At 53.4% G+C, this 25311-nt stretch overlaps 1 protein-coding gene across 6 annotated transcripts in view; it reads right to left on the minus strand.

Moving 5' to 3' along the window:
• Zmiz1 (zinc finger MIZ-type containing 1) overlaps positions 1-25311 on the minus strand; it is a 229527-nt gene that overhangs the window by 103536 nt on the left and 100680 nt on the right. For 5 of the 6 annotated variants that reach the window (XM_042690115.1, XM_042690111.1, XM_042690110.1 and 2 more), the window contains one exon: positions 2136-2241. In XM_042690115.1, coding sequence (XP_042546049.1) covers positions 2136-2195 — 60 coding nt within the window. In that variant the 5' untranslated portion in view covers positions 2196-2241. Of the gene's footprint in view, positions 1-2135; positions 2242-14107; positions 14144-25311 lie in introns of those variants that run through there. The other variant, XM_042690113.1, reaches the window with a different exon arrangement.

Here is a 25311-nt window from a genome sequence, read left to right on the forward strand (position 1 = left end):
TTGTGAGCCCGATGATGGGAGCGATGAAGGGCCATCGTGTTGAGAGGGAACCCTGGTTCTCTGAACCCCTCAAAGCTGAGACATGGTAGAAGTAGTTGATGGCAGAGAAGATAGGCCAGGGAGCGTTTGGGGAATGGAATGCCTGAAATGGCTGGAACCAGGGATGGGGGGATGAGAGGCTGAGCTGGGAGCAGAGGAATGAGGGGATTGGGAAAGTCTGAAGGGCCCAGAGTAACATCCTGAGGCCCCCGTGCAGGGCCCTGTGCGTCTGGAGCCAGTCAGGGAAGGCAGCGGGCACTCTAACACTCCCTGATCATCAGGAATCCATGAAGATGCCCATCTCACAGAGGAGGTAAGAAGGTATTTTATCAGGGTCTCTTCTGATGGGTATTCAGGCTTGCTGTCCCACAGAAGGGAGGGAGAGGGTGAAGGAAATGAAAAAGGAGAGGGAGAGGGAGGGCATGCCAGGGAGGGCAAGTTCAGCAGAGAGCGGTCTCTCCTGAGCTGGGCAGGGCTATGGGTAAGTGAGGGGATCATCCTGAGCAGGACCAAGGGCAGGTGGAAGGGAGGAAGGAGGAGGGAGGAAGGCAAGGAAGGGAAGGCGGGAGGAGGCACTCAGTCTTGTTTCTATTCGATGGAGAGGGTGAACAGTGAGGCCTGTAATTGGCTTTTGGGCGGCCGACTGGGCTGGGTTCAATCTGTAACAAATCTTCAATTTCCTCTCGGCAGGCCCTGCATGGACTCCCAAGATGGCTCTGTTTGATGCCAATTCGAGGACAGCCCCCCTCGTTCCTGTGGAATTGCCTCGGCTGTCCTGGGAGGGCGCTGCGGGGGAAGCCACGCTGGGCACTGCCTGGCCTATAGTTGCTCCCTGCTGAGCCCACCCCATGCATGCCCCACCCCTCTCCTCCACAGACAGGCAGTGCTGGGCTGCCTGTGTCCCCCACAACACTCTCACAACCTCCTACCAGGTAGCCTGCTGGGGCCTATCTGATGTGCAAGGAAACTGAGGCCTGGAGGAATGAAAGCCTCAGCTCAGAGCCAAGCCTGAGCCCCCACTGGGCACGATGGTCTGATGCCAAAGCCCATATTCTTCCCACCCCTACTTCCTTCTGGCCACCCCAGGTTTGGGCAGGGAGGCTGAGCCCTGGGGCTGTTATACCCCTGACCTACCAGGTGGGGCGCTCGAGACCAGACAGGCTGAGAAATGGCTGGATGGGGAGCTGGCCTGGCCAGGGACTGTGATCTTTTCGGTACTAGTGGCCTCTTGGTGACTCAGTTTCCCTTTCTTTATGTTTTCTTTTATTTTGCCCGTCCTGGGGCTTGAACTCTGGGCCTGGGTCCTGTCTCTGAGCTTCTTTTTGCTCAAGGCTAGCACTCTATCTCTTGAGCCTCTGTGCCACTTCTGGTTTTCTGGGGGTTAATCAGAGCTAAGATTCAAACCGTGAGCTGACTTCAAACCATAATCCTCAGATCTCAGCCTCCTGAGTAGCTGGGATGAGAGGTGTGAGCCACCAGCACCCAGCCTCAGTTTCCTTTTCTATGAAATGATTCAATTTCCCAAGACCTTCTCTGTCTCTAGCTCCTTTCTCTGTCTCTGTCTCTCTCTCTCCTGGCGCTTGAACTCAGCCTCTGCATTGTCCCTGAGCATTTATTTACCCCTCAAGGCTAGCACTCTACCACTTGATCCACACCTCCACTTCCAGCCTTTTGGGTGGAGATTAACTGTAGATCCGGGTCCCAATGACTTTCCTGCCTCTGCTAACTCTGAACTGCATTTTTCAGATCACGGCCTCATGAGTAGTCAGGATTACAGGCGTGAGCCACCAGTGCCAGTTGGAAGTCAGGGGCAGGGAGCTTAGCTAGGGGGAGGCAGTGGGATCATCATGTTAGAGAGGCACTCATGGACCACACAGCTCAGAGCCCAGAGAGGGAAGGACACTGGCTCACAATCACACAGCAGGGAAGGGACACGCTGGCCTTCAGAGCCAGGCGTGGGGCACAGATACCAGTGTAAGGTTGGCCTTTGCCCACTGTCTTTCTCCCCCGACCCCCACCAACCTCCCTCTCACAGCACAGGCTCTAGCACCCCCTGCTCAGCCCATCCTGTCTTCACCCCCTGAGCCCCAACACACCTGCTTAATGCACTGCAGCCGGTCATTGGTCTGCTGGATGTGTCTGTCCATAGAATTCATTCTGGCTGTTTCGCTGCGTCCTACCCGAGAGCCATGAACGTCCAGCCTGCAGAGAGAAGATGACAGCCATGTCAGTGACGGCACTGGGTCTGTCCACCTCCTGCCTCCAGGGCCCTGGCCACCGCGGGGGGCCTCTGCCCACCCCGGGCACCCAGGCCACCCTTCCCCGCATGGGCATAGCTGGCCCGGAGCAAAGGGGATCCGACAGTCAGTCTGATGTGGGCGTGCACTGGATAGCACCGCCCCCTTTCTTTGTGTCATTCCTGGGGTTTGAACTCAGAGCCTGGGTGCTGTCCCTGTGCTTTTTCTCTCTAGGCTGGTTCTCTACCACTTGATCCACAGCTCCACTTCTGGCTTTTTTTGCTGGTTCATTGATAAGAGTCTCATGGACTTTCTTGCCTGGGTTGGCTTCAAACCACGCTCCTCAGATCTCAGCCTCCTGAGTAGCTAGGATGACAGGCGTGAGCCACGGGCGCCCAGTGAAGCACCACCCCAGTTTTGCAGACCAGGGAGTGGAGGCTCAGTGGGCGGCACAGGGAGGCCTAGGGCTCCTGACTCTCACCCTTGGCCAGCACCACTGCGTGGGGCTTGCAGTCCGTGCGTTGGGCACTGGGCTTTCTTTATCTGGAGTAGGAGTGTCACCAGCACCCCAGTGGCATTTCTTCCCTCGTGGTGGGGTGAAAGAGAGGAGGCTGCCTTGGTTCCAGAAAGTTCCAAGAGTCCCCAGGCGGCTCAGGGAGGCCACAACAGCAATGGCCGGATGCTGCATGGAGTTCCATCCCCCGGCTCTGTGGGCCAGGCCCCATGTCCACTGGAGCAGTGAACTCTTCCCACTGCAGGCAGAGAGCTGCAAGCATGGGGGCGGGGCCAACCCTGTCACCGGGCCACACCGCTCTGCCAAAGACCCTTGGTCTCGACTCAGGTCACCAAATGACCCATTTGAGAGCCCCCTCTGTGGACAGGGGCTGCAGCCACTCCTCTGCTGCTGTGGGGTCTTTGGGTTACCAGGGGAGACTGAGGTTCTAATTCAGGGGGTCAGGGCGAGGAGGAGCTGCCTGTGTCTTGCCTGTCTTTCTGCGTCCATGTGGGCACCCTGTTGAGGGAGCATTCCCCACTGCCTGGCCTCAGCCCTGGGAGTCAGGCAGTGCCAAGAGTGCCTTTCTGAGTTCATCCTACAAAAGCAAGCCCCAAACCTGCCACGCCTGCTGCAAGCATTAACACAAAGCCAGGTGCTGGTGGCTCACGTCGGTCTTCCTGGCTACTCAGGAGCTGAGATCTGAGGACCTTGGTTCAAAGTCAGCCAGGGGAGGAAAGTCTGTGAGACTCTTATTTCCATTAAAAATAAATAAATAAAAGGCCAGAAGTGGTGCTGTGGCTCAAGTGGTAGAGTGCTAGCCTTAGGCCAAAGAAGCTTAGGGACAGTGCCCAGGCCCTGAGTTCAAGCCCCAGGACAATCACCATGAAAAAAAAAAAAAAACCAATAGATTTCTATTTTAATTCATCATCATCATCATTATTATTATTGCTGGTCCTGGGGCTTGAACTCCGGGTCTAGGCACTGTCCTTGATCTTACTTTGCTCAAGGTTAGCACTCTACCACTTAAGCCACAGCTCCACTTCTGGATTTTTTGCTGGTTAATTGGAAATGAGAGTCTCATGGACTTCCCTGCCTGGGCTGACTTCGAACCATGATCCTCAGATCTCAGCCTCCTGAGTAGCTAGGATTACAGGTATGAGTCACTGGCACCTGGCTTGTATTATTATCATTAAGTAGTTGTACAAGGGGGTTACAAGTCAGCACGTCAGTGTATGAGTACAATTCATCTTGACCAATGCCCTTAATGACACCATCCTATTTATACCATCTGGTTCTTCCTTGTTCTCTTTCATAATAAATGGAGGACAAATAATACCAAAATATATTGTAGCTGTGTATGATAAACAACATACATAAACACATATGTATGTAGAGGTAGGTATGTGTTTACATATGCATGCCAAAGTTTATTCCCATTCAAAACAGAGTCTTTTCATTTTTAACAGCTGTATAATATTCCAAAACACAAGGAACATTTGAAAGCTGACCCTCTGCTAGGGTTGTGCACTTACCTGAGCCCAGCCTAGCCTCCTTCCTCCGTGCAGGAGGCTTCCATACCCACTCAGTGTGAGGGGGCCTCAACTTGTCACTGAATCAGTACATGCATCTAAAGAACACATTCTTCCAGTGGGGGAGCTGGGCCTTTGGACATTTGTATTTTGGGCTTTATGTTGGAACCTTCCAGCGAGAATGTAAAGGTGGGGGTTATACCCCGTATTTATTCCCTCTCCCTCACCCTGTTGACCATCTATCTATGCACCACACCCGCCACCCTCCACACATTTATACTCCCCAAGGTCCAACTTCCCGGCCCGAGTCCGTGTATCCACCCATCCCCCTGGGTGGGTCATCTCCCAGGGATCAGTGCAGTGCGCTACTGTGCTGAGCCCTGCATGGGCCTGTAGAGCAAGCAGAATGAGATGACAGGATCAAGTGCCCACACCTGCGATCCCTCTCCTGGTAGGTGATAATCTATGGAGGTCCTCCTGTGCCCACTCAGGTGCTAGTCCACATCCTGGGCACAGAGAGACACTGGTATATCCCCCGTTTGCAGAAGAGAAAACTGAGGCTCAGGGTTTCTAATTGGTGGGGAAAGAGCCAACCGCGGGATCCCAGCTTTCCCATAACAATTGTGCTGTTGAACAGGTCCAGGGGAGGGACGGGGACCCTTGCTGAGGCTGTGTGGGGTTGCAGGTGTACGGGGGAGGGGTGGCACAGGTCCTCTTACTATTCCAGAGTCGCCCCGGCAGGACCTGAGTTTACCTGCAGAGCGAGCCCCTTCCACACTCAGGTGGCAAAGGCTCCCAGTGCCTGGGGCCTCCTGTGGAGAAGCAGGGACTAGCCAACTGCTTACTTCCTCTTTCCAGGCCCCCTCTGAGCCCAAGGGACCCTACAGGGTAGAACTCAGGTGCTTGCCAGGGTCCCAGTAAAGGCTGCAGCTGTCACAGGCCAAGGACAGCCAGCCATAATGACACGGAGCTGAAGGAACTTGTTAAGCCAAACCCGGGTCATCTGAGTGACTAAGAGAGCCTGAGGAGAAGCACAAAGGAATCCCAGGCCAGGGCAAGCACTCACCGCAGCCCCCAGGACAAAGGACCTGCAATAGCCTAAAAGGCCAGCAGGGGGTGCTGTTGGCAAGCGTCAGCATCTAGAGAACCAGAAAGCTGCCCAGTGGGGATTCGGGTCCCTTCTGTACCTTCATCCTCTCAAGGAGCACTGGGGTCTCCAAGCCCCGATAACACAGTTCAGGCATCTCTGGTTTCTAGGCCTCACTTTCCCCATCTGTAGGAGAGGATGGTATGAAGGGAGAATGAGGGGGTCTTCTCAAGGTCTATTTCTCAGCAAGGCCTTCCAGGATGAAAATGCATTTAATCGGGGTCAGAGACCTGGGTAGGGAGCGGTGGGGGGGTGGGTGGGGGGAGGAGTTGGAGAAATGCTTGTTTAATGACTGGTAGTCAGCCCCTGGAGGAAAGCTCCAATTCACAAGCTCAGCCTTCCCCAGCCAGCGACATGGGGGCTCCACACTGTTCTTTCCTGCGGAACCTCCAGTTGTCCCACTACAGCGAGCCAGCAGTGAGGGGAGCTGGTGCTGTTCAAGCACAGCCTGGGCCCTCGCCAGGGCGCACAGGCAAGCCTTCTGCAGGTCGGCAGTTGGACCGTTGGACTGAATTAGTTTCCAGAGCCAAAATTTCTTAGGGTATGGATGACAACGTGCTTTGAGTCTCCTCTACTCGAACAGTCCACCTGGTTTTTTTGGGGGTGATCTAGGCCACTGTGGTGAGTCCAAGGTTATACAGCACATCTGGGCGGAATCCAGAGTGTGTGTGTGTGTGTGTGTGTGTGTGTGTGTGTGTGTGTGTGTGTGTGATGGTGGGAAGGAAGGGATGAGTGGACAGCTGGCAGAGTGTGTGTGTGTGTGTGTGTGTGTGTGTGTGTGTGTGTGTGTGTGATGGTGGGAAGGAAGGGATGAGTGGACAGCTGGCAGAAGATGTCCGGAATCACAAAGACAATCTTGTGTCCTGTGTTGTTTAAGCAGATCAGGCTGGCCTCTAACTTACAACCCTTCTGCTTCAGCCTCCAGAAGGCTGGGATTATAGGCATGTGCCACCACATGCCTATGTCGCTGAGATGACTTTTCTAAAGTGCTAAGTGGTGAAAACTGGGATTCTGAACATCAGGAATGGATTCCTTTGAAGTTAAAGTCCCAGGTAGGAAGAAAGGAGGGATGGGTGGGAGGAGGTATGAACGATGGAGCTTGGAAGAGGCAGATTGATAGAGTCTATTACATAGCTAATTTTCTTTCCTTTTTTTTGTTCTTCTTTCTTTCTTTCTTTCCTTCCTTCCTTCCTTTTTTTTTTTTTTAAAGCAGTAGTGGGGCTTCAATTCAGGGATTCGGACTTAATAGGCTGGTTGCTCTACCACTTGATCCATGCCTTCAGCCCAGCTGGTTATTTTGGAGATGGCATTTCATGGACATGTCTGCCCAGGTGGACCTCAAACTCTGATCCTCCAGATCTTAGCCCCCCAAATAGCTAGGATTAGGCATGAGCTGCTAGTGCCCAGTCTTGCTAAGTGTTATCTGAACCTTTAAAAGGAGAAATGACATGAATTGCCCTAAGACATCCAGCCAGGAAATTTCTGGGCTAAGATTTAAACTCTGCTTTTCTAAGTAGCAACTAGTAAGTGGCCAGTGTCCCCTGGCTGCCGGCACCTCGAGCCATGACTGATTCCCCCAAAGATGTCCTCTTGATTCCATCCATCCTGTCCAAATCGTTTGTTTTCTTTCCAAAGCCATCTCCGTGTGCCTCACTCGATACAGTGGCTGGTGTCAGGGAAGTGGCAAACGCTGGGTGGCCAGCAGGGGTCACCCTCTGCCGCAGGAGCTCAGCTCTGTTCCATTCAGCTCTGCTCAGCTCGCTGCCTCCACCTCCCCAAGGCTCCTCTAAGCGTTTAGAAGTCCTCAGAATCCTTCCTGGCTGTAGTTCCAGCACCCAACCAGGCCTGCGCTTCCTCCTGCTGCCTATCTGCCTTGGGGAGGGGGGAGTTGGAGTGTGTGGGGGGGGCAGAGGGGCTCAAGCAGGGGAACTGACTGGCCTTGCTACCCAATCTCTCCTCTCTGAGCAGAGTCAAGACTGCCATGAAAAAGCTAGGGCATGTGACTGAGCCTCAGTTTCCCTCTCTGGGCTAGACAGCCCGTCAAGCCCCAGGGGAGGTATATGCCAGGTCCTCTGGCTGTTTGGAAAACTCCATGTAGGCAGAAGTAGAGCTTTTGAAACTCCAAGTCAGGTCCCATGGAGCTAGCAGCCTGGAAAGCAACGGGAGATCTGTTCTCCCCCACCCCCGGGGGTGGGAGTGGGGGCGGGGGAGAAGGCTTGTGCCCCAAGGCTACCTTTCCTTGCGCCTTATGCTGAAGTGTGTGTGTGTGTGTGTGTGTGTGTGTGTGTGTGTGTGTGTGTGTTGGTGGGCAGTTGGGGGGGGATCTCTCCTGAAGCCTGGCCCCCCGTGGGTGGGAGGCTGAGGTTGCAAGAGGAAGAAAGCTGAAGCTTATGGCTATGCTATGAATGGACATGCCAATGGTCCTTGGAAGGCTCCACCCCTGGGTACAGAGACAGGTGCTCTACCACTTCAGTCATGCCTCCAGCTCTGCTTCTTGCTGGTTATTTTGGAGATGCAGTCTTGTGGGTTATTCTGATCCTCCAAACTTAGCCTCCTGAGTATCTAGGATCACTGCCTGCCCCGGGAACATGGAAAACCATACAGGCAGCCTCCTAGATTGGGGTGGCAGGCCCAGATCACAATCAGCTGTGTGAATAGTGTTGCATTTCTTATCTTGCAGGCTGAACTGTTCATGTGCACACCCGACCCCCCTCCACCCCCACATCCAGGAAGAGGCTTTTGCACACCAAAATGTGCAGGTAATGCCTACGTGCCCTTCTGCACCACTTCAGAGCAGGTATGTGCACACACAGGCCGCTGGCTCGGTTGCACTTCAACACACACATCTCATGACAGCTTGCACAGGCAAGTGGCGGGTCCCCAGGGGAGCTGTGTGCGCACCGGTGTGCAGAAATGATTCAATCACCACACGCACCACACACATCTGCAGCTTGGGTCCTCCAGGGAGAGCAGGGCCGGCCGCAGGCGTGGCAGCCTCTGCCTCCTGCCTTTGCAGGGGTCTTAGCCCAGACCCTGCAGCGTCCACCTGGGGGCTGCTTACGGCTAGCCTGGCAGAAGAGCCTAGGGATGCAGGGGACCCATCCTGGCCAACTCCTTCACCAGGATTGGATTCCGGAGGGGGACAGACATTGTCAGGCCCAGGTTTGGCGGTGACTTGTCACCCCACAGGTGCCAGCACTATCAGGGTCCATCTTGGCCTGTCCCCTACCTCCCATCACTCCCGGCTGCATGCCACACCCCCACCGGAGGCTGCTTGTGGAAGCCTAGAGCCAGCTCTGAACACCACACCACACCCCCCAACCTTTGTCTCTACCAATTCCTCAGGCCAGTACTTCCGGCCTTCTCATCCATCAAGGCCTGGCAAACTGTCACCCCCATACTCCTATGCCCATGTCCCTGTCTTACACCCCCAGCCTGGTGGCCTAGCCCAGCAGAAGCCACATGGATTTCCCCGTCCACTGAAATGTAGTGATGATGCATCGCCAGTGTCGAACCCAGGTGTGGCACCCAGTTAGGGGTGCATGGGATGGATGACCTGATGGCTGGATGCACAGTCACTGCAAGATGTGAGTAAGAGCCGGCATGTCAGGAGCTGAGGGATAAACGTCCCAGCCCTACAGAAAATCTTGGGACTGGGGGATGGCCGCCACCCAGAATACAGTTTCCAAGAAGTGATATGAGGGTGATTTTAGCTGGTCCACAGGCAGGCATTCTCATTTCTGCTCTTTCCGCCCTCCCTCCATCCCTCCCTTTTTTGTGTGCCAGTACTAGGGCTTGAACTCAGGGCCCTGGACTCTGGCTTGGCTTTTTTCACTCAATGCTGGTGCTTTATCACTTGAGCCACACCTCCATTTCTAGATTATGGGTGTTTAATTGGGGGTAAGAGCTTCATGGCTTTTCCTGCTTGGGCTGGTTTGGAACCACAATCCTCCCAACTCAGCCTCCTGAGTAGCTAGGATGACAGGCATGAGCCGTGGGTACCTGGTAAACATTTTCATTTTCACAGAGACATTTGGGGACTAGGGAAGTAATCGTGGCTGAGCTTATGTTATTATCATCCAGGACACAGTTAGATTAGGCAGCGATGGCTGACCTATTGGCCTCAAGGGGTATTTTGAAGACAGTTTGGTGAAAGGGTCTCAGCTTAGGGCAGCTCTGATGTGAACTCCAATTATCTTCCTCATCTTAAAGAGAAGGCTCAGAAGCTCAGAGAGGCACAGCAGCTGCCTGGGGCTGCCCAGCAAGTACATCTTCCCCTCCCCAGCTTTGGAAGCCCTCAAAGCAGATGAAGAGGAGGCAGGAGAGATGGAGGGGCATAACTCTGACTTCGGGAGCTCTTCCCCAGGGAAGTCAGGAAGGGCAGGGGAGAAAGACCCCAGAGGGGAGACACAGGGAGGGAAGGAAAGAGCCGCAGCTCCAGGCAGCTGCCACGGCCAGCTGTTCTCCCATTCCAGGCGGAGCAGGAGGGCAGGCCCTGGGCAGAGCGGAGCCCAGGGAGGCAGCAGGCCAGGGCCAGAGCTTCCTGAGTGTGTGACTGTGGGAGGCCTTTCCCCTCCACGAGCCTGTGTCTTCCATATTGAGACATGAGGGGACATCTCCTCCCTTCCCCCTGGGCTCAAGTCTCTAGGGGACGGTACCCGAAAGGTGATCGTGCCTTTGGATGTCAGTTCTTCCAGATCTAATCCCCCACTTCCCGGAGCCCAGCTATGCCTGGTGCCAACGCTCACACTGGCCTCTGATGCTCCACACTAGAGGCTTCTAGAAGGGTGGTCACACTTCCTATCACCCACTCACTGTCCATGTTGGCAGTGCAGCCTCAAGGCTTCCAGAGTGGGGGTGTAGAAGGCCAGCCCCACACACTGATGTCTGCCCGCCTGTCCGAGGGAGGACCACGGATCAGAAGGAACAAGGAGCCCCTGGGGAGAGCCGGACCTGGGCCAAGGCTGGGAACCCAGCTGCAGCCAGGGCTCCAAAGCAAGATGACCCCGCTTCTGGCCACACTCGGAGGCCCTGACTCCCAAAGCCACACCATCCCTTGCGTCTCTTCCATGGTAGAAGTCAAACCCTGGCCGAACCCATATCTGCGGGGCACGAAGGTGTCTATGTCGCCTCACTTGAGCTTCCCAAGTCTCCTGTGGCATTCTAGTGACAATGACCGAGGCTCTGAGAGAGATCCAAGGACTGGCTCAAGGTTACAACACTGAGAAGGGGCATTGCTAGGATTCGAACCCAGGTCTGATGGCAGAGCCCACGTGTTTGTGCATTAGGCTTTCCACGGGAACAGGGCTGGCTCCATGATCTGAGTGTGAAGAAGTGACTGTCACTGCTGTGCAGTGCTCACCGGGGTCCAGCCACAGGCCTGGCTGACACTGTCCAGCGTGGGGCACAGGCCACAGCCTTGCTCAGGATAGCATTGCTCTCTCTGTGGCCCTGACCTGGCTCTGCCTCAGGCTCCTGCTGCTATTTCAAAGGCTCCAATGCCAGGAAGTGGGGGAGGGGGGTAGGTGGGAGAGGGCAGGGAGCAGTTACTCAAGGGCCCTAGGGACAGGGGAAGGAGAGAGGCTGGAGACAGGCTGGGGCTTTTGAGCCCTGTAGAAGGCTATAAACACCTCCCAGATGTTCCTACAGCTCTAGCTCTAGGCAGAGGAGGCCTTTCAATTGTCCCTTTACTACCTCTCCTTAAGTCTTGGAATCCACCCATCTGGCATTCGGAGGGAGCTCCAGACAGGGCAGGGCCAACAGTGTTTCCTAAGGAGAGCCAGACAGAGCCCACAGGACCACCTGGTCCAGGGATGACACCTCACTTCCTATGCCCAGGGCAGGCATGACTAATCCATCACTGCTCTCTTCCCATGGAGTCCAGACATGTTCAGCTGATCCCTTCTGCCCAGACACCCTTCAGTACCTGGAACCAGTGCAGGAGATGAAGACTTCCAGGTGATCTCCCTTGGAAAAGCCCAGAGGGGCTTAGCAGACGCTTAATTCCTGACTATGCTCTATTCCCAAACTGAGGGTCAGAGCCCAGAATTTTTTTTTCCCCCCAGATGAAAGCCCCATGGTTGAACCACTCTGTGAACTAGCCATGCTTCAAACAAATTCATACTACAATGTCACGGCAGTATGTCCCATTCTGTTCTGCACATGAGAAACCAGGCGTAAGAAATCTAGGGCACGGATGGGAAATTCTCCTGGGCAAAAACCAATCAGAAGGGAGCTATTGACACGAGGGAAGAGTCAGATGAACACAAACAAACCAACAAGAAATGATCCTCATGGCTGAGATCCAGAAAGGAATCTGGGGATGTGCTCAGACCCATCCTAACATTTACACCAACAGGAAACGGGCTGAGGCTGGGTGTGGGGCAGAGCCATGAAGGCTCCAGCTTTGAGAGCCCTTAGCTTCCCTGAGCTTCCTTAGCTTTCTCCCACCCTACAGGTGCTGGTCCAGGCCAGCCTGTGATCAGGCCACAGATTCCGGCACTCTGGAGTAGGATGGGGTGAGACTGGGTGTTTAATAAGCCAAGGGTGATGAGGGTCTGGGCACCACGCCCACCAAAAGCAGTGAGGTTTTATCTGCAGAGCCCTGTGTGGTACCCAGGGTGCTAGGTATAGATTTTCCATCTCCTTGGATCTGAGGGCCCTGCTGTGTGGAGGCTGGCTAGGTTCCCTCCAACCCTCTGTCTTTCCAAAAAGCCTTTGACACTGGAGTGTGTCTAGCAGGATCTTGCCCCCATCATGCTGCTCTGGGGACTGTCCCACATCAAGAGTCCTGTGGGGACAAGCTGGGTCCCCTCGGGTCATGACAGGAAGGCTCTACAGTTTCCAAAGAGCTCTGGTGTCCTAACCTGGCTCATCACCTTCTGGCCATCCCTTCTCAGGTGGCTGGAAGATTTTAAGATTTTCAGTCTTAAAAACAGCATTCTACTTTTCTGTCTGTGCCACTGCACGGGCTCGAACTCGGGTTCTGAGAGCTGTCTCGTAGCATTTTTTGCAAAAGCCTGGGCCTCTATCATTTGAACCTCAGCTCCACTTCTGAGAGTTAATTGGAGGTAAAAAGTCTCGTGAACTTTCCTGCCTGGGCTGGCTTGGAACCATGGTTCTCAAATCTCAGCCTCCTGAGTAGCTCGGATTACAGGTGTGAGCCACTGGTGTCCTGCTACACTACTTTTCAAACTGACTTTTTAGACTTTACAGTAACATTTTAAGGTGACCTGTTTATAAAACCAGGGAAGGGTCCTCTGTGGCTGGAGGGTGAGCAAGGGGCTGCCCTCCGCTCCCCTCATCTGCGTACCTCTGAGAACCATCCAGTGAGCCTGCCCAGGGCTGAGAGCATATGAGAAGCTGGAGTTAACAGGGAATCAGGGGCTGGACTGAATGCGAGTTTGGAATGTTGGACAGACTGTTCTGAAGACAAAGACCAGTCATGGAAAGTTCCAGCAGGGATGGAGTTGGAGGTCTGGGACATGTGAGCAACTCCTGAGCAAGGGCCTGCATGTGCATGTGAAGTCTGCCCAGGTGGGCAGGGTCTCTAAGGGAGGAGGAGCTAAGGAAGGGCCACTGCTTGGAAGGGCCCTGGCCAGGTGGGCACCGTAATCTGCTCAGGAGAATCCATGTCCCTGAGGAGCTCCCGGCAAGGACAGAGGCCTAGTCAGAAGAAACCTCCTTGGGATGGCCACTGAAACACACTCAAGGCTGGACACAACCTTAAGCATCCACATCATGAGGTGAATGAACCACAAAACAGCTTTCTCAAGGAACATGGTGTGTGTGTGTGTGTGTGTGTGTGTGTGTGTGTGTGTGTGTGTGTGTGTGTGTGTGTGTGTGTGTATGTGTGTGTGTGTGCGCACGCGCGCACATGCACTCACATACATGTATACAGGTGTGCTGGTCCTAGGGTTTGAACTTAAGGCCTGGGAGCTATCTCTGAGCTTTTTCACTCAAAGCTAGCACTCCACCACTTGAGCCATAGCTTTTCTGGTGGTGAAATGGAGAAAAGAGTTTCATGGACTTTCCTGCTCGGTCTGGTTTGAACTCACAATCCTTAGACCTCAGTCTTCTGAGTAGCTGCCGTTACAGGTGTGAGCCACCAGTGCTTGGCCAGGAACATGTTTTAAAATTCCAGAGAAGGGCTGATCTAAGAGGGGTGTGCGTGCTGGAACCCCCCGAGAGCCAAGCTAAGGGGAGGGTACCCCACAAAGGTGTGGTCAGACCCCAAGCTGTCTCTGAGAAGAGAACCCATAAGAAGAGTGGAATGCTGGATCCTGATTCCAATGCAGTGCCTGGCTTCCTGGAGTCCCAACCCCCAGAGAAACCTAGCCAGGCAGAGCTTGCTAGAAGCCCAGCTCCCCTCCCCCAGCAGGGCTGGCCCAGGTTGGCCACTTCCTGGAAAGGCAAAGGCCAGAGACTGGAAGATCACAGGAGCTGCTGAGGAAGAGACTGCGCTGTCTGGGAGCAGACTCCTCCCTCCCTGGTCTGTTCCAGGGCTCAGTGGCCAAGGATATGGAGTGAGGTGTCCAGAGAAGGCCTGCCAGAGGCTGTCCCATGAGGCCATGGGGGCGGGCAGCCCCCCCACAGCCACTCTGAAACCCCTGTTCACAGTTCTGGGCAAGAATGAGAACAATAAGAAATCCTCCCTTACCCTGCTCATGCCAGGCCCACTTTTGGTATTTTATGAGAATTCTAACAGCATAGCCAAAGGAGAACGATGAACGCCACCTATAGGAAGGAAAACGAAGACTGAAATGTCATGAAGGAACCTACATTTTGCCCCAGATTAGAAAACAGTTAAGTCTGAGATTCAAAGCCACATTCTCTCAGACTTCAAAGGCCAGTAAGTAGCTGTCCTAAAGCCCAGCTATGTGCACACCATTCGGCGGCCACAGGACAGGAAAACGGCATCACAGGAACCCAGCCCAGGGAGGGGCATGGGGACACCCCCAGAGCCTCTCATTCAGGGGGATCCCAAGCTAACCGACCAGTCAACATGCAGCACTGCACACACAGTCAACCTCTCCGGACCTGATTCCTCAGTCCACCAAAGATGGGGCTCATTGTGGTGCCACTGGCTTCTCTTGGAACCCCCATACTTGGGGACCGACAGGTGCAACCCACGTGTCTGTCAACCACTCACCACTACAACAAACCCCTCCGAAGTTCATGTTTCCATCTGAGTCTCTCTCTGACCCGATCTTAAGGCAACTGAGGCTCTGAGAGGTTATATGATTTGTTCAAAGGCACACAGCTAGACAGGGGAGTTTCCTGGGATTCGAACCCAGCTTAATCTTACAGCAAATGACCTAGTCTGACCACTGGTCTGTTGAAAGGGAGGGCCTTCTGCCTTTCCTCGACCATATTGTCTGGTGACAGGGGTGCTTGGTCCCCTTAGATCCCTGGCCTGGACAGGTACCTGAGTGAGATAATTTCTAAGGAATCTTCTAGATTAAATGTTCTGGTGGAAACTGGGGGAAGATAGCATTGAACCACAAGGAATCTCTGAGTTCCAGAGGTGCAGGACAGATAAACTGTCCACCCAACCACCAGATAGCCATGCCTGGCACAGGGAGAGCTGGCAGAGGAAAAACTAAATGGGGGTACCCATAGGAGAAAGAGGGGTGCAGCCAGGCCTCAAGGGCCACAACCTAATGGGGGAAGACCTTTCTTATTTTGCAAATAAAATCATCTGCCCAGGGTCCTTCTGGCCAGGTCTGGCTAGTCATCCCATCAAGGTAGCATAAAGATCTTTCCTTAAGAAGATCCTGAAAAGAGGCTGGACCCTTACCTTCTACCTGCTTTTTAATGAACTAGCCCTACGACCTTCAGTGATTTCTAGCTTCTGCTGGCTCTTCTGAAAATTCCATCGTGCTATTTCTGACCTGTGATTTACTACTGCTGTACGTCTCTATAAGCAGTGTTTTAGCTTAAGTGGCAGTTGCATATTAATTACAAAGTTAATTATGTGCTGTGTAATCATGCTGTAATTCATTAGTTTACTCTACACTCTGAGAGCTTCATGCTAATAGCAAGATCTGACAGGGATCAACAAGAAAGCTCCATTGGCGATCCACAACAAGACTGAAAAGGCCTTGGGTCTCCACGGAGACGTGTCCCCGGGACCCTTTGCTTTCCCTGTGGCCGGGTCTGTGCCCTACTTGGGGCTGGGGGCTCCATGTGGATGGTACCTTAGCTCTAAACAGCCTCAAGCTCACACTGCCTGTAGCTGCATCTGTGGAGTTTGCTGGAAAATCCAGCTGGGTCTTGTTTGGAAGTCCAGAGACAGGAACAGAATTTGTTTAAAATTACTCACGGAACAGGGAGTCACTTTTAGGTGAAAAATTAACTGCTCGGATCACCAAAACAAAGTAGCCATGAGTGCAGAGCAGGACATAAGCCAGAGACGGGGCTTGGAGAGGGGAAGGCTCAGATCCCCAGCAGAGAGAGAGAGGTTGGGATGAGGAAACTCAGGCCCCAGGGGCAGAGGGATTTGCTGGGGTTTAGACTAAAGTCTCTTTATCTCCTTCCTTTCTTCTACTGGACACTAAAACCACTCAGGGACCCTGCGTGGGACACAACGCCTCCCTCCTCATTCTTCTTTTTTGGTGTCCTAATAGCAATTTACTGGGCTTTGGGGCCTGGCTGACTATCACAGTCTCCTCCTTAGACAATCTGGGTCTACAATCTGGGTAGAGACTCCCCTTCTCTAGGCAGGAAGCACAGGAGGGACAAGAGTAAGGGGCTCCTGCCCATACCTTGCCATCTTCAATGTCATTCCAGGCTATTCTCCCAGGGCCTAATGTGAAGGCCTGGCTATTCTCTCTGGCCTGAGAACCACTGTGACCCTCCAATGCCATTTAAAAGTCAATACGAAGCTGAGTATTAGTGGCTCATGACTATAATCCTAGCTACTCAGGAAGCTGAGATCAGAGGATCTTGGTTTGAAGTCAGCCCAGGCAGGAAAAGTCCATAAGACTCTAATCTTCAATATAACACCAAATAAGCCAGAAGTAGAGCTGTGGCTCAAGTGGTAGAGTAATAGCCTTGAGTCGGGGGTAGAGGGGGAAGCTCAGGGACAGTGCACAGGCCTGAGTTCAAGCCCTACTACCAGCACAAAAAAAGAAAAAAATAAGTCAATGTGAGTAAAACCAGGCCTGCTCTCCCCCCAGGTCAGATTTTAAGCCCCGTTATAGGAGGGTATACTCAGGTTGAACCTATCTGCTGGACATAGCGATCTGGTGGCTGAGACCCTTACTTTCCAAATATAAACCTGCTTGTTTATTTTTGCTGACAGCTGAAAGAAAGAAAGAAAAAAGACGTGAAGTCCTTTGCCTTCTGGCTCCAGTCAACAAGGGGAAAGAGAAAGACTTGGAGCCCCAGCTGGCATGAAAGGAAGATAAATAAGGGAGGGGAAAAAAACACAACACAAAACAAAACATGTCCTTGTGCGACAGTGGAATGTTTTAAAAAGAGGTGAAAAATACAAGGTCAGGGATGAATTTCATCAGGCTCAGGAGGAGGCAGGATGCTGTCTCCTTGGCCGTATTTTTGAGGGGTGTGGGGGGAGATCGGATTTGGAGGGAACTTGTTTTGGAGGGAGAGCAGGGAGGGACTGCATCTTCACAGCCAAAGCACTGTGGTTTCCTTTCCAGGGAACCCGCTGGTTTCCCTGGCAACCATGAAGTCCCACCCCCCAAAGTTCTGATGAGAGACTGGACTTGGCCTGGGATGCTCTGGACAATTATCTATGGCCAAAGCTTCTCCGTCACTGCTGGGTAGTGAGCTGGGAGGGAGAGGTGTAAAAAAAAAAAAAATGTCAGCTCGTCAAAAAGATGAGGCCCGCCCCCATCTTCCCCCCTCGGCTGCCCATCGCTGCCCGCCCCCCACACTTGTGCAAGCAACAACTCATCCCCAGATTCATCACTTCCCAGGGCTTTATGGCTGAGCAGGTAAAAATGCCAGAAACAGCTCGGAAGCAAGCAGGAAATTTAACAGCATTTGAGGAGCCCAGGAGACCATGAGGGCTCAGGGGTGAGAGGCAGGAGGCCAGCCAGGGCCACACTTCTTGTACAGGATGCTTGGGTATTAGGATGGCAGGCACCAGGGGACCGGAATCAGAGCAGGTCCAGTTCTTTCAAGTTATCTCTCTCCATCTACAATCTCCTCGGGTTGCTCCTGGATTTAAAGCCTATCTTCTGAGGGAGAAATATTGGAAGGTCTGGCCTGGGAAGATGCAGGCTGTGCATCAGATGTGTGTGTGAGAGAGAGAGGGAGGGGGAGGGAGAGAGGAGGAGGGAGGGAGGAAAGGAGGAAGGGAAGAAGGGAGGAAGGGAGGGAGGAAAGAAGAGAAAGGGGAGAGCAATGTGGAGGGAGGAGAGAAGATGGAGGGGGGAGGGGGCTGGTGATGGCATTTACACAGCACTTATCCAGCCACCACTGGGAGCCAGGCCAGTGCTCTACAGGCATTATCTCATTTAACTGTGCTCTCCAGCAGGCTGGAGAGGCAGGCACCATCAGCCCTTCCAGCAGGGACTGGAAGAGTTAAGGGATCTGCTAAGGCCACCCCAGTCCCTGCATGACTCCCAGGTGAGTCACACCTGCTGTTGTCTCCAAGGTCCATTCTTGTGCACCTAACACCATAGATTGGGGGGGTGGGGGGAGTAGAAGCGAGGTGGGAGGACAGTGGGGCAGAAATAACAAGTGGCTTGCTGTTTGTTCCCCCAGTGGCAAAAGGGAGGCAGGGAGATTCCTGGGACCCTCCCCAGAGCCTCTCTTGTCTTCTAAATATTCTGTATATGTGTCCTCTCTCGGGAAGACAGGCCACAGAGCAGAGCTACCTGGAAACCAAGGTCCCCATTCCTGAAGTCTACCTGGAGGCTGACAGCACCATGGTAGAGATGCCTTGAGGGCCTCATCATGGTCCCTGGTAAGCCCAGAGTCCAGTCCATTCACAGCCAAGGAGCTGGAGGCTCAGCAAAGGTATTCAAGTACATTCGAGTCCACAGAGCTACCAAGGGGCAGAGCTGGGGCTCTGACAGATCTGACTCTACACCCAGAGTACACTTAAAAAATAACTTTATTGTTATTATTAAGGTGCTGTGCAGAGGGGTTACCATTTCATAAGTCAGGTGATGAGTACAATTCTCTTTAAGAATACGCTTTTTTTTGTCTTGTCCTAGGGCTCAAACTCAGAGCTTGGACACAGTCCCTGAGCCTCTTTGTGCTCAAGGTTAGCACTCTACCACTTGAGCCACAGCACCACTTCTGGCGTTTAAAAATAGTTTATTGGAGATAAGAGTCTCACAGGGACTTTTCTGGCCAGGCTGGCTTTGAACAGCAATTCTCAGATCTCAGCCTCCAGAGTAGCTAGGATTACAGACATGAGCTACTGGCGCCTGGTGAGAATACGCTCTCTTAACTGAGGAGGTTGATATTGAGGACATCCAAGGCCTCCTGAGCTCTTACTATGTACCCTGTACTAGTTTAAGTACTCTGCTTACTATTACTATTATTATTATTTATTAGTTTGAGTTCAGGGCCTCCCACTTGCTACACAAGTGCTCTATCATGTGAGTAAAAGCTCTCTTTGCTTTCATTGTTCCTCAAGTAGGTTTAGGTTTTTGCCTGGGCTGGCATGAACCAAGATCTTCCTATTTGTGCTTACCAAATAGCCATGATGAGAAACGTATACCAGCTATTGGTTGATATGGGATTTATTGGACTTTGCCCAGGACTGGCCTTAAACCATGATCCTCTCAATCTCTGCCTCCCAATTAGATAGGATTACAGGTATAAGCCACTGTACCTAGTTTACTCACATGATCTTATTTGTTCTTTAAAATAGATCTCCAGTACCACCAAAAATAAAATAAACTGGAAATCCAGGAACTGATGGCTTACACCTGTCATCTTAGCTACTCAAGAAGCTGAAACCTACAGCATCATGGTTCAAAGCCAACACAGGCAGAAAAGTCTTTGATACTCCATCTCCAATTAACTAGCAAAAATACTGGCCTGGATGTATGGCTCCAATGGCAGAGCGCCAACCACAAGCAATAAAAATCCCAGCAAGTACAAGACTGAGTTCAACCTCTGGCTGAATAAAATACAAAACACCAAACAAATGAAGGAACAAACAAGCCACAAAGCGTGCCACTTCAAATATGGGGAAACTGAGGCACAGGGCTTTGAAAGCAGTGTGGCCAAGGGCATACAGTGAGTGAGCAAGGTCAAATGTGAACCTAGCCAGGTAGATTCCAGGGCTCATTTTGGCAATCAACAAGACTATGCTGTCCCTCTTACCTGCCTCCCAGCTTTGTGTCTGTCCTGGTTCTAGAAGGTTCTAAAACCCTGTCAGGGAAGGTTCTGGTCTTCCCTTTCATAGGCCTCAATGCCCTGAAGAACTCCTTGGCTTGTTCCAGGGAACACGAAGTAGGGCCTAGAGTTCGTCTCGTGTGTGTGTGTGTGTGTGTGTGTGTGTGTGTGTGTGTGTGTGTGTGTGTGCGTGCGTGCGTGCGTGTGTGCGTGCGTGCGTGCCTGTGTGTGTATGTGTGTGTGTATGCTCCCGTGTGAGCTTCAGGCCTGTGCTGCATGGAGGATGTGCATGTAGCTGATTTATAACCCTCAGAGAAAACAGAATTGCAAATCTCACCCACAAATCTTCCTTATCGAGGTACTTTCGACAGGCAGACACATCGTGAATTCCCAAGAACAGGCAGGCCTCCCCCTAGTCTCAGCTCCATCCTGCTCTCTGCTCCTTGGGGGCTTGGGCAGGGGGGCGGTCAGCTCTGTCAGACCCCTCTGGTTGCCAGTCATCTAGCCAGCTCACCCCAGGACTGGTAGCTCATTTGGTGGATCTAGTACTGCCCATGAGAAACACCGCTCCTGAGTGATCTGACCTGAGACAGCCCCAGAAGCCCCTCCTGACCACTCCCAGCACATCGATGGCCCTGCTGTGGCTCTCACCGCTCAAAGGGACAGGGTGAGGGACCCTCTAATATGCATGGCAGCAGCAGGTGGTCCAGGTTTATTGACTGTGATGGTTGCACTGAACTTGCCGAGGGGTAAGACTCCCAGGACTTCTTATGCAACTTGGGCCCCAAATTCCAGCCCAGGCAAGCTGACTCTGGAGTCCAGGCTCAGAGCCACTGGAGCCCTGCCCCTCAGTTACTAGACTCAAGTCCTTCGCCCCTTCCCCTACGTCTCCCAGATGGCAGGGGGCCACGTCCCTTGCTGTTTCTTAGCCCTATTCAAATTTGCTCCATTGTAGGACATGTTTCTAGCCACCCTCCGAGTGTTGGCACATTAGTCCCCCCCAAGCTCACTGCAGGACCCTGGGTCCACAAAGCATACACCAGAAGCCTGCTCTGCCTCTATCCCAAACTTTGCCTCAGTGCCCAGTCCTCAAAGGTCTGTGATAATCCAAACCCTTCCATGGCTGCCTCTGCATGGGAAGATGGTGAGGGCAAAAGGCTGCCATGTCCAGAAGCAGTTGGTGGCTCAATCTCAGCTCTGTCCTGCCCTGCCCTGCCGTGGGACCCGGGTCAGCCTGCTGCCTTTCCTGAGTTCTGACTTTTTTGATTCTGGGAAATGGCTGAGTTAGTTCTGAAGGTCACTGAGAAGACTACATCCTGAGTGTAAGAGGAAACCTTGGTCTTCAGGGGAGGCACACACACACATGTAAGTGTGCACACACATGCATGCGCACATATGCTTTGGGATGTCAGGTTACAGGATTCCCCAACACAGCTCAAGTAATACCTTCTAGGGCTTGCCTTTCCTGTGAGGTATCTCTCTCTTGGGCCTGGCACAAGGGCAGATTCACAGCTCCTCCTCCCCCAGCTCAGACTCCCTCAGCTCCAAACCTATAATCCCCGACAGAAAATGACAGGTTTGCCCAGCAGACGCCCTCCGCCCTCCGCCCTCTGCTGGCCGGCGGGTGGGAGCTGGGTGGTGACTGTGGTGGTGGCTGGGAGGCGGGCTCAGGACGTGCAGACACCCAGTCATAAGAGGTCAATGTCAGGGCCAAATGCCCTGGGGACTGTGGGCAGAAGGCAGATGAGAGAGACGTGAGGGAAGAGTGAGCCCAAGACCTTAGGACTGGTCTGAGGCTAGCTTCCTGAGAGACAAGGCTCAGGGAGGTGGGCAAAGGTTATTCCCCTAAAACCCCAGGACAGAAAAGGGGGCTCAGTCATCAAGGCTAGTATTGTAGGATTTGAGGCCCCCATGCAGGTTTGGCCAGGCCCTTCAGTGGGCCAGAGTTTGGGCTTTGGGAAGCTTCCATGCTGAACCCTGGCCTTGCCCCAGCCCTCCTGGGGAAAACTTGGGAAACGGAAAAGCTTGGGAACCCCTGAACAGCCTCTTCTGCCTTCCCCTAACACACACACCCCATCTGGCAGGAACTCAAGGCCGCCATTGACACCCTGACCACATCCACTGCCCATTTACCCTGAAGTGGGAGGGGTCCCTGTGACTCTTCTAAGATTCAAAGAACTCAGGCCTGGATTGCACCCCCCCACCCTCACCCCACCACTGAAAAGGGTCACCAAGGAGTTAAAGCCCTGCCCTCTGGAACTTGCCACCAACCCTGGAAAAAAGATTGGCTCTGGATCCAGAACCATGTGGTCTTGGCTCATCTTGTCTGGGAACGAGCCATCCATGATGCCGCTCAGACTACCTTTGGCCCACACTGACATTCAGCAAGTCTTCTCCCCTGCCAGCCTTAGTTTCTCCACTAAAGCTAGCACAGGAGAGGGCAGAGGCAGAGGGTGGTGATATTCTGAGAAAGGGGAGATTCTGGGCAGGGCTGGGCCAGGGTGCTGCGGTGGAGTTAAGTCTGAATCTGAGATCAAGGCAGAACTTCAGTTGGAGCATCACTGGGTTTCTCTGGTCAGCTGTCTGACCAGTACTGTCCTGAGGGCACTCAGTCCCTTAGCCGTGGCTCCCAGGTCTCTGGGTCACATGGAAGGACAACCGAGGCTCTCTTCTCAGAGGAGGCAGCAGTGTTTGTTTGGGGTCCTTGGCCAGTTTGGGGCTCTTCGGTCACCAGCATAAGCATGCGGGTGAAGCCAGCCTCCCTCGGCACTGCTGAGCACAGAAATGGCAGAGTCTGAGCTTCCAAGGTCTGACAGCACATGGGGCAGAGCTGCCAGGCAGCACCCAGCCGTGGGGAAGGAAAGGCCCACCTGGACACCAGGACAGGGCCATCAGGCCACAGCCACCACCATCTCTGGTCCTCTTGGCACTTGGTGACCAAGCCTCTCAGGAGGGTCATGGCGGGTGGGGGATATTACACCATCTGCAGCAGAGCTGTGCTCAGGTGAGTGCAGCCATCTCTTCTATCTACACTCCTGGAGAGCCCCGTAGAGCCCCAAGGTGGAGCTCTGGCTGGAGAGTGGGCTTGCTGACCCATTCTTGGCTCCCACTTCTGCCCTCTTCCTATACCCTCTCCATCTGTCCCTTGACCTGCAGGTAGGCCTACCTCCACCCTCATACCTCTCTAGGGAAGGGGACAGAGGGATAGGCAGTAGGACAGGTGGATGGTGGAGAATGCTGATTGACTGTCGTCCCTATGGTCTCTCACCATAAGAATGTTGAGCGGAAGCCGCCCCCCCTCTCCCCGAGAGGGCAGGTGGCACAAATGGCAATTGTTCCTGTGTGGCCTGCCTGCCTAGCGTGCCTGCTCACCTGCTGCCCGGTCCCCACTTGCCTTGGCCTTGCCAGCCCCTTCCCTGCCCCCTCACCGGTCTGAGATGGCTGTCGCCATAGCAACCCTGCTCATTCAATCCAGGGATAATGAAGCCAATGTGTTTTTCATTTCCATGAGGTAGAGAGCAAAGCTGAGAGGAGAGGGGGCTTTCCCTGCGCGTCCCTCCTTCCTGAGGAAGAGACAACAAACAAGTAGGAACTGACCAGCACAGGGACAGACACCGGCTGGGTAAGAAAGGGGTGAGACCTGGGGCAACCATATTCTCAGCCCCACCATAGCAGGCAAGCATTTGAGAATACCAGCTGGAATGGCAGACCTCTCTGTCAACTCCAAAGAGGAGGGGTGGCTGGTTGTAACAGAGTAGAGGTAGGGTGGGGGACCAGGAGAAGGAGGGCTTCATTTTTAATTCTGTCAGTGTGTGTGTGTGTGTGTGTGCGCGCGCGCGCACGGGCATGCACGTGCATGTGCATGCATGCATACTGTTACTGGGTCTGAACTTTGGCTTTTTTGCTCAGGGCTAGCGCTTGACCACTTGAGCCACAGCTCCACGTCTGGCTTTTGGTGGGTTCATTTGGAGTCTCACAGACCTTTTTCTGCCCTGGCTGACTTTGAACCACAACCTTCAGTTCTCAACCTCCTGAGTAGCTAGGATTACAGGTGTGAGTCACCAGTGCCTGGCTACACATTGAACTTTGGTCTCTTCATTCTCCTTTTGGGACAATCAAGTTCACCAAGCACCTTTTGGGTCTTACATGAGAGTCAGGGGTTCAGGGACCCTGGGGTCCAGGAATCCAGGATTTAATAGAGGGATTTATACTCTCAGCTGGAAGAGTCCACAGCGCTTACCAGTTGCTACATGTAACGGTGTGTCTCTGTGTGGAGACTCACTGCCCAAGGGCAGGTGCACATAGTAGGGATATTACAAGTGGAAGCTGCTTCTTCTTCCTCTGGGGTCTTTGGCACAAAGCATAAAGACAGCAGATGTTGAGGAGGTTTTCCTGAGTGAGTAAGCGGTCAGCTGGCCTGACACCTCTCCTCCCTTCCGGCTCAGGACAGGGTGCCTGTCCATCCCACTGGAGGATTGGCTGAGGCCTGACTGAACAGGGCTGGCTGGGGACGTGCAGTGAGGCTGTCTGGGAGCTCTTCAAGCCACGGTCACTGCCATTGTCAGCCTCCTCCAACCCCTCTGCAAGGGCAAGAAGCCAAGAGTACCCCCATACATAAGCCCCAGTCTATCTCCCTGATAATTCAATCACCTTGGAGGCCAATGGCCCTCTGTCCTGGCGGAGCTGACGGATGAGGGCGGAGGGAAGGAAGCCCATGGAGAGAGGCGGTGGGGGCGGGGGGGAGAGGGGTGAGGCGGAAAACTCAGAGCAGGGCTTGAAAAATGAAGAAATAAACCTGCCAGGAGGGAGACAGCTTCCATCCGTCCTCCATAAAGCTGTCTTAAGAACCACGAAGGACGCCGGCAGGGCAGAGGGGGCTGGAAATGGCTCCTCTCCCCGCGGCTCCCCCTGGCCACCCAGCTGTGCTCCAGTCCCAGCCTAGTAAGGGTTGGAGAGGAAGGGGATGGCTGGGCTAGAAGAGGGGGAAGAGAGGCAGGAATGGGGAGAGGGTGCAGCTGTGGGAAGCAGGGGGCCTTTTGTCTGCACAGTAACACCTGCACACAGTAGGCGCTCAGTGTTTCTGGGCTGGCAGAGGGAAGGAATGCATGCTGTGACTACAGCTAGTTAGCAAGCCAGGATTGGTCAAGGCTAGGATGGTCGTAGGTTAATTGGTGGCCTAGATAATCCACAAGGAGCTTATCTGCCCACTTCAGAGGCAGACCAAAGTCACACAGGTCAGAGTCTCCTGGGCACCCACAGGAGGGTCCAGCCAAGCTACCTTCACCAGCTATGCTGTAGGGCAGAGAGATAGCCCCTCCATGTCCCCAAAGGCTTCCCTCACAGTGAATCCAGTCTGTTCCAGCCAGGGGCATTTTGAAAGAGCCTGAAACCTACTCACAATGTAGAACCACAGACAGGGAAAGGAAGTCAAAGTCAATGACAGAGATACAGTCAGCGCTGGACCAGGGGGACCTCTGGTGGGAACAGTTATAGGCAGTTTTTATTTTTCTGGCTGTCTATGACAAGTGTAAACAACTA

Source organism: Dipodomys spectabilis, unplaced genomic scaffold (assembly GCF_019054845.1).
Source record: "Dipodomys spectabilis isolate Male_0828 unplaced genomic scaffold, ASM1905484v1 ptg000136l, whole genome shotgun sequence".
Classification (NCBI taxonomy): Eukaryota; Metazoa; Chordata; class Mammalia; order Rodentia; family Heteromyidae; genus Dipodomys; species Dipodomys spectabilis.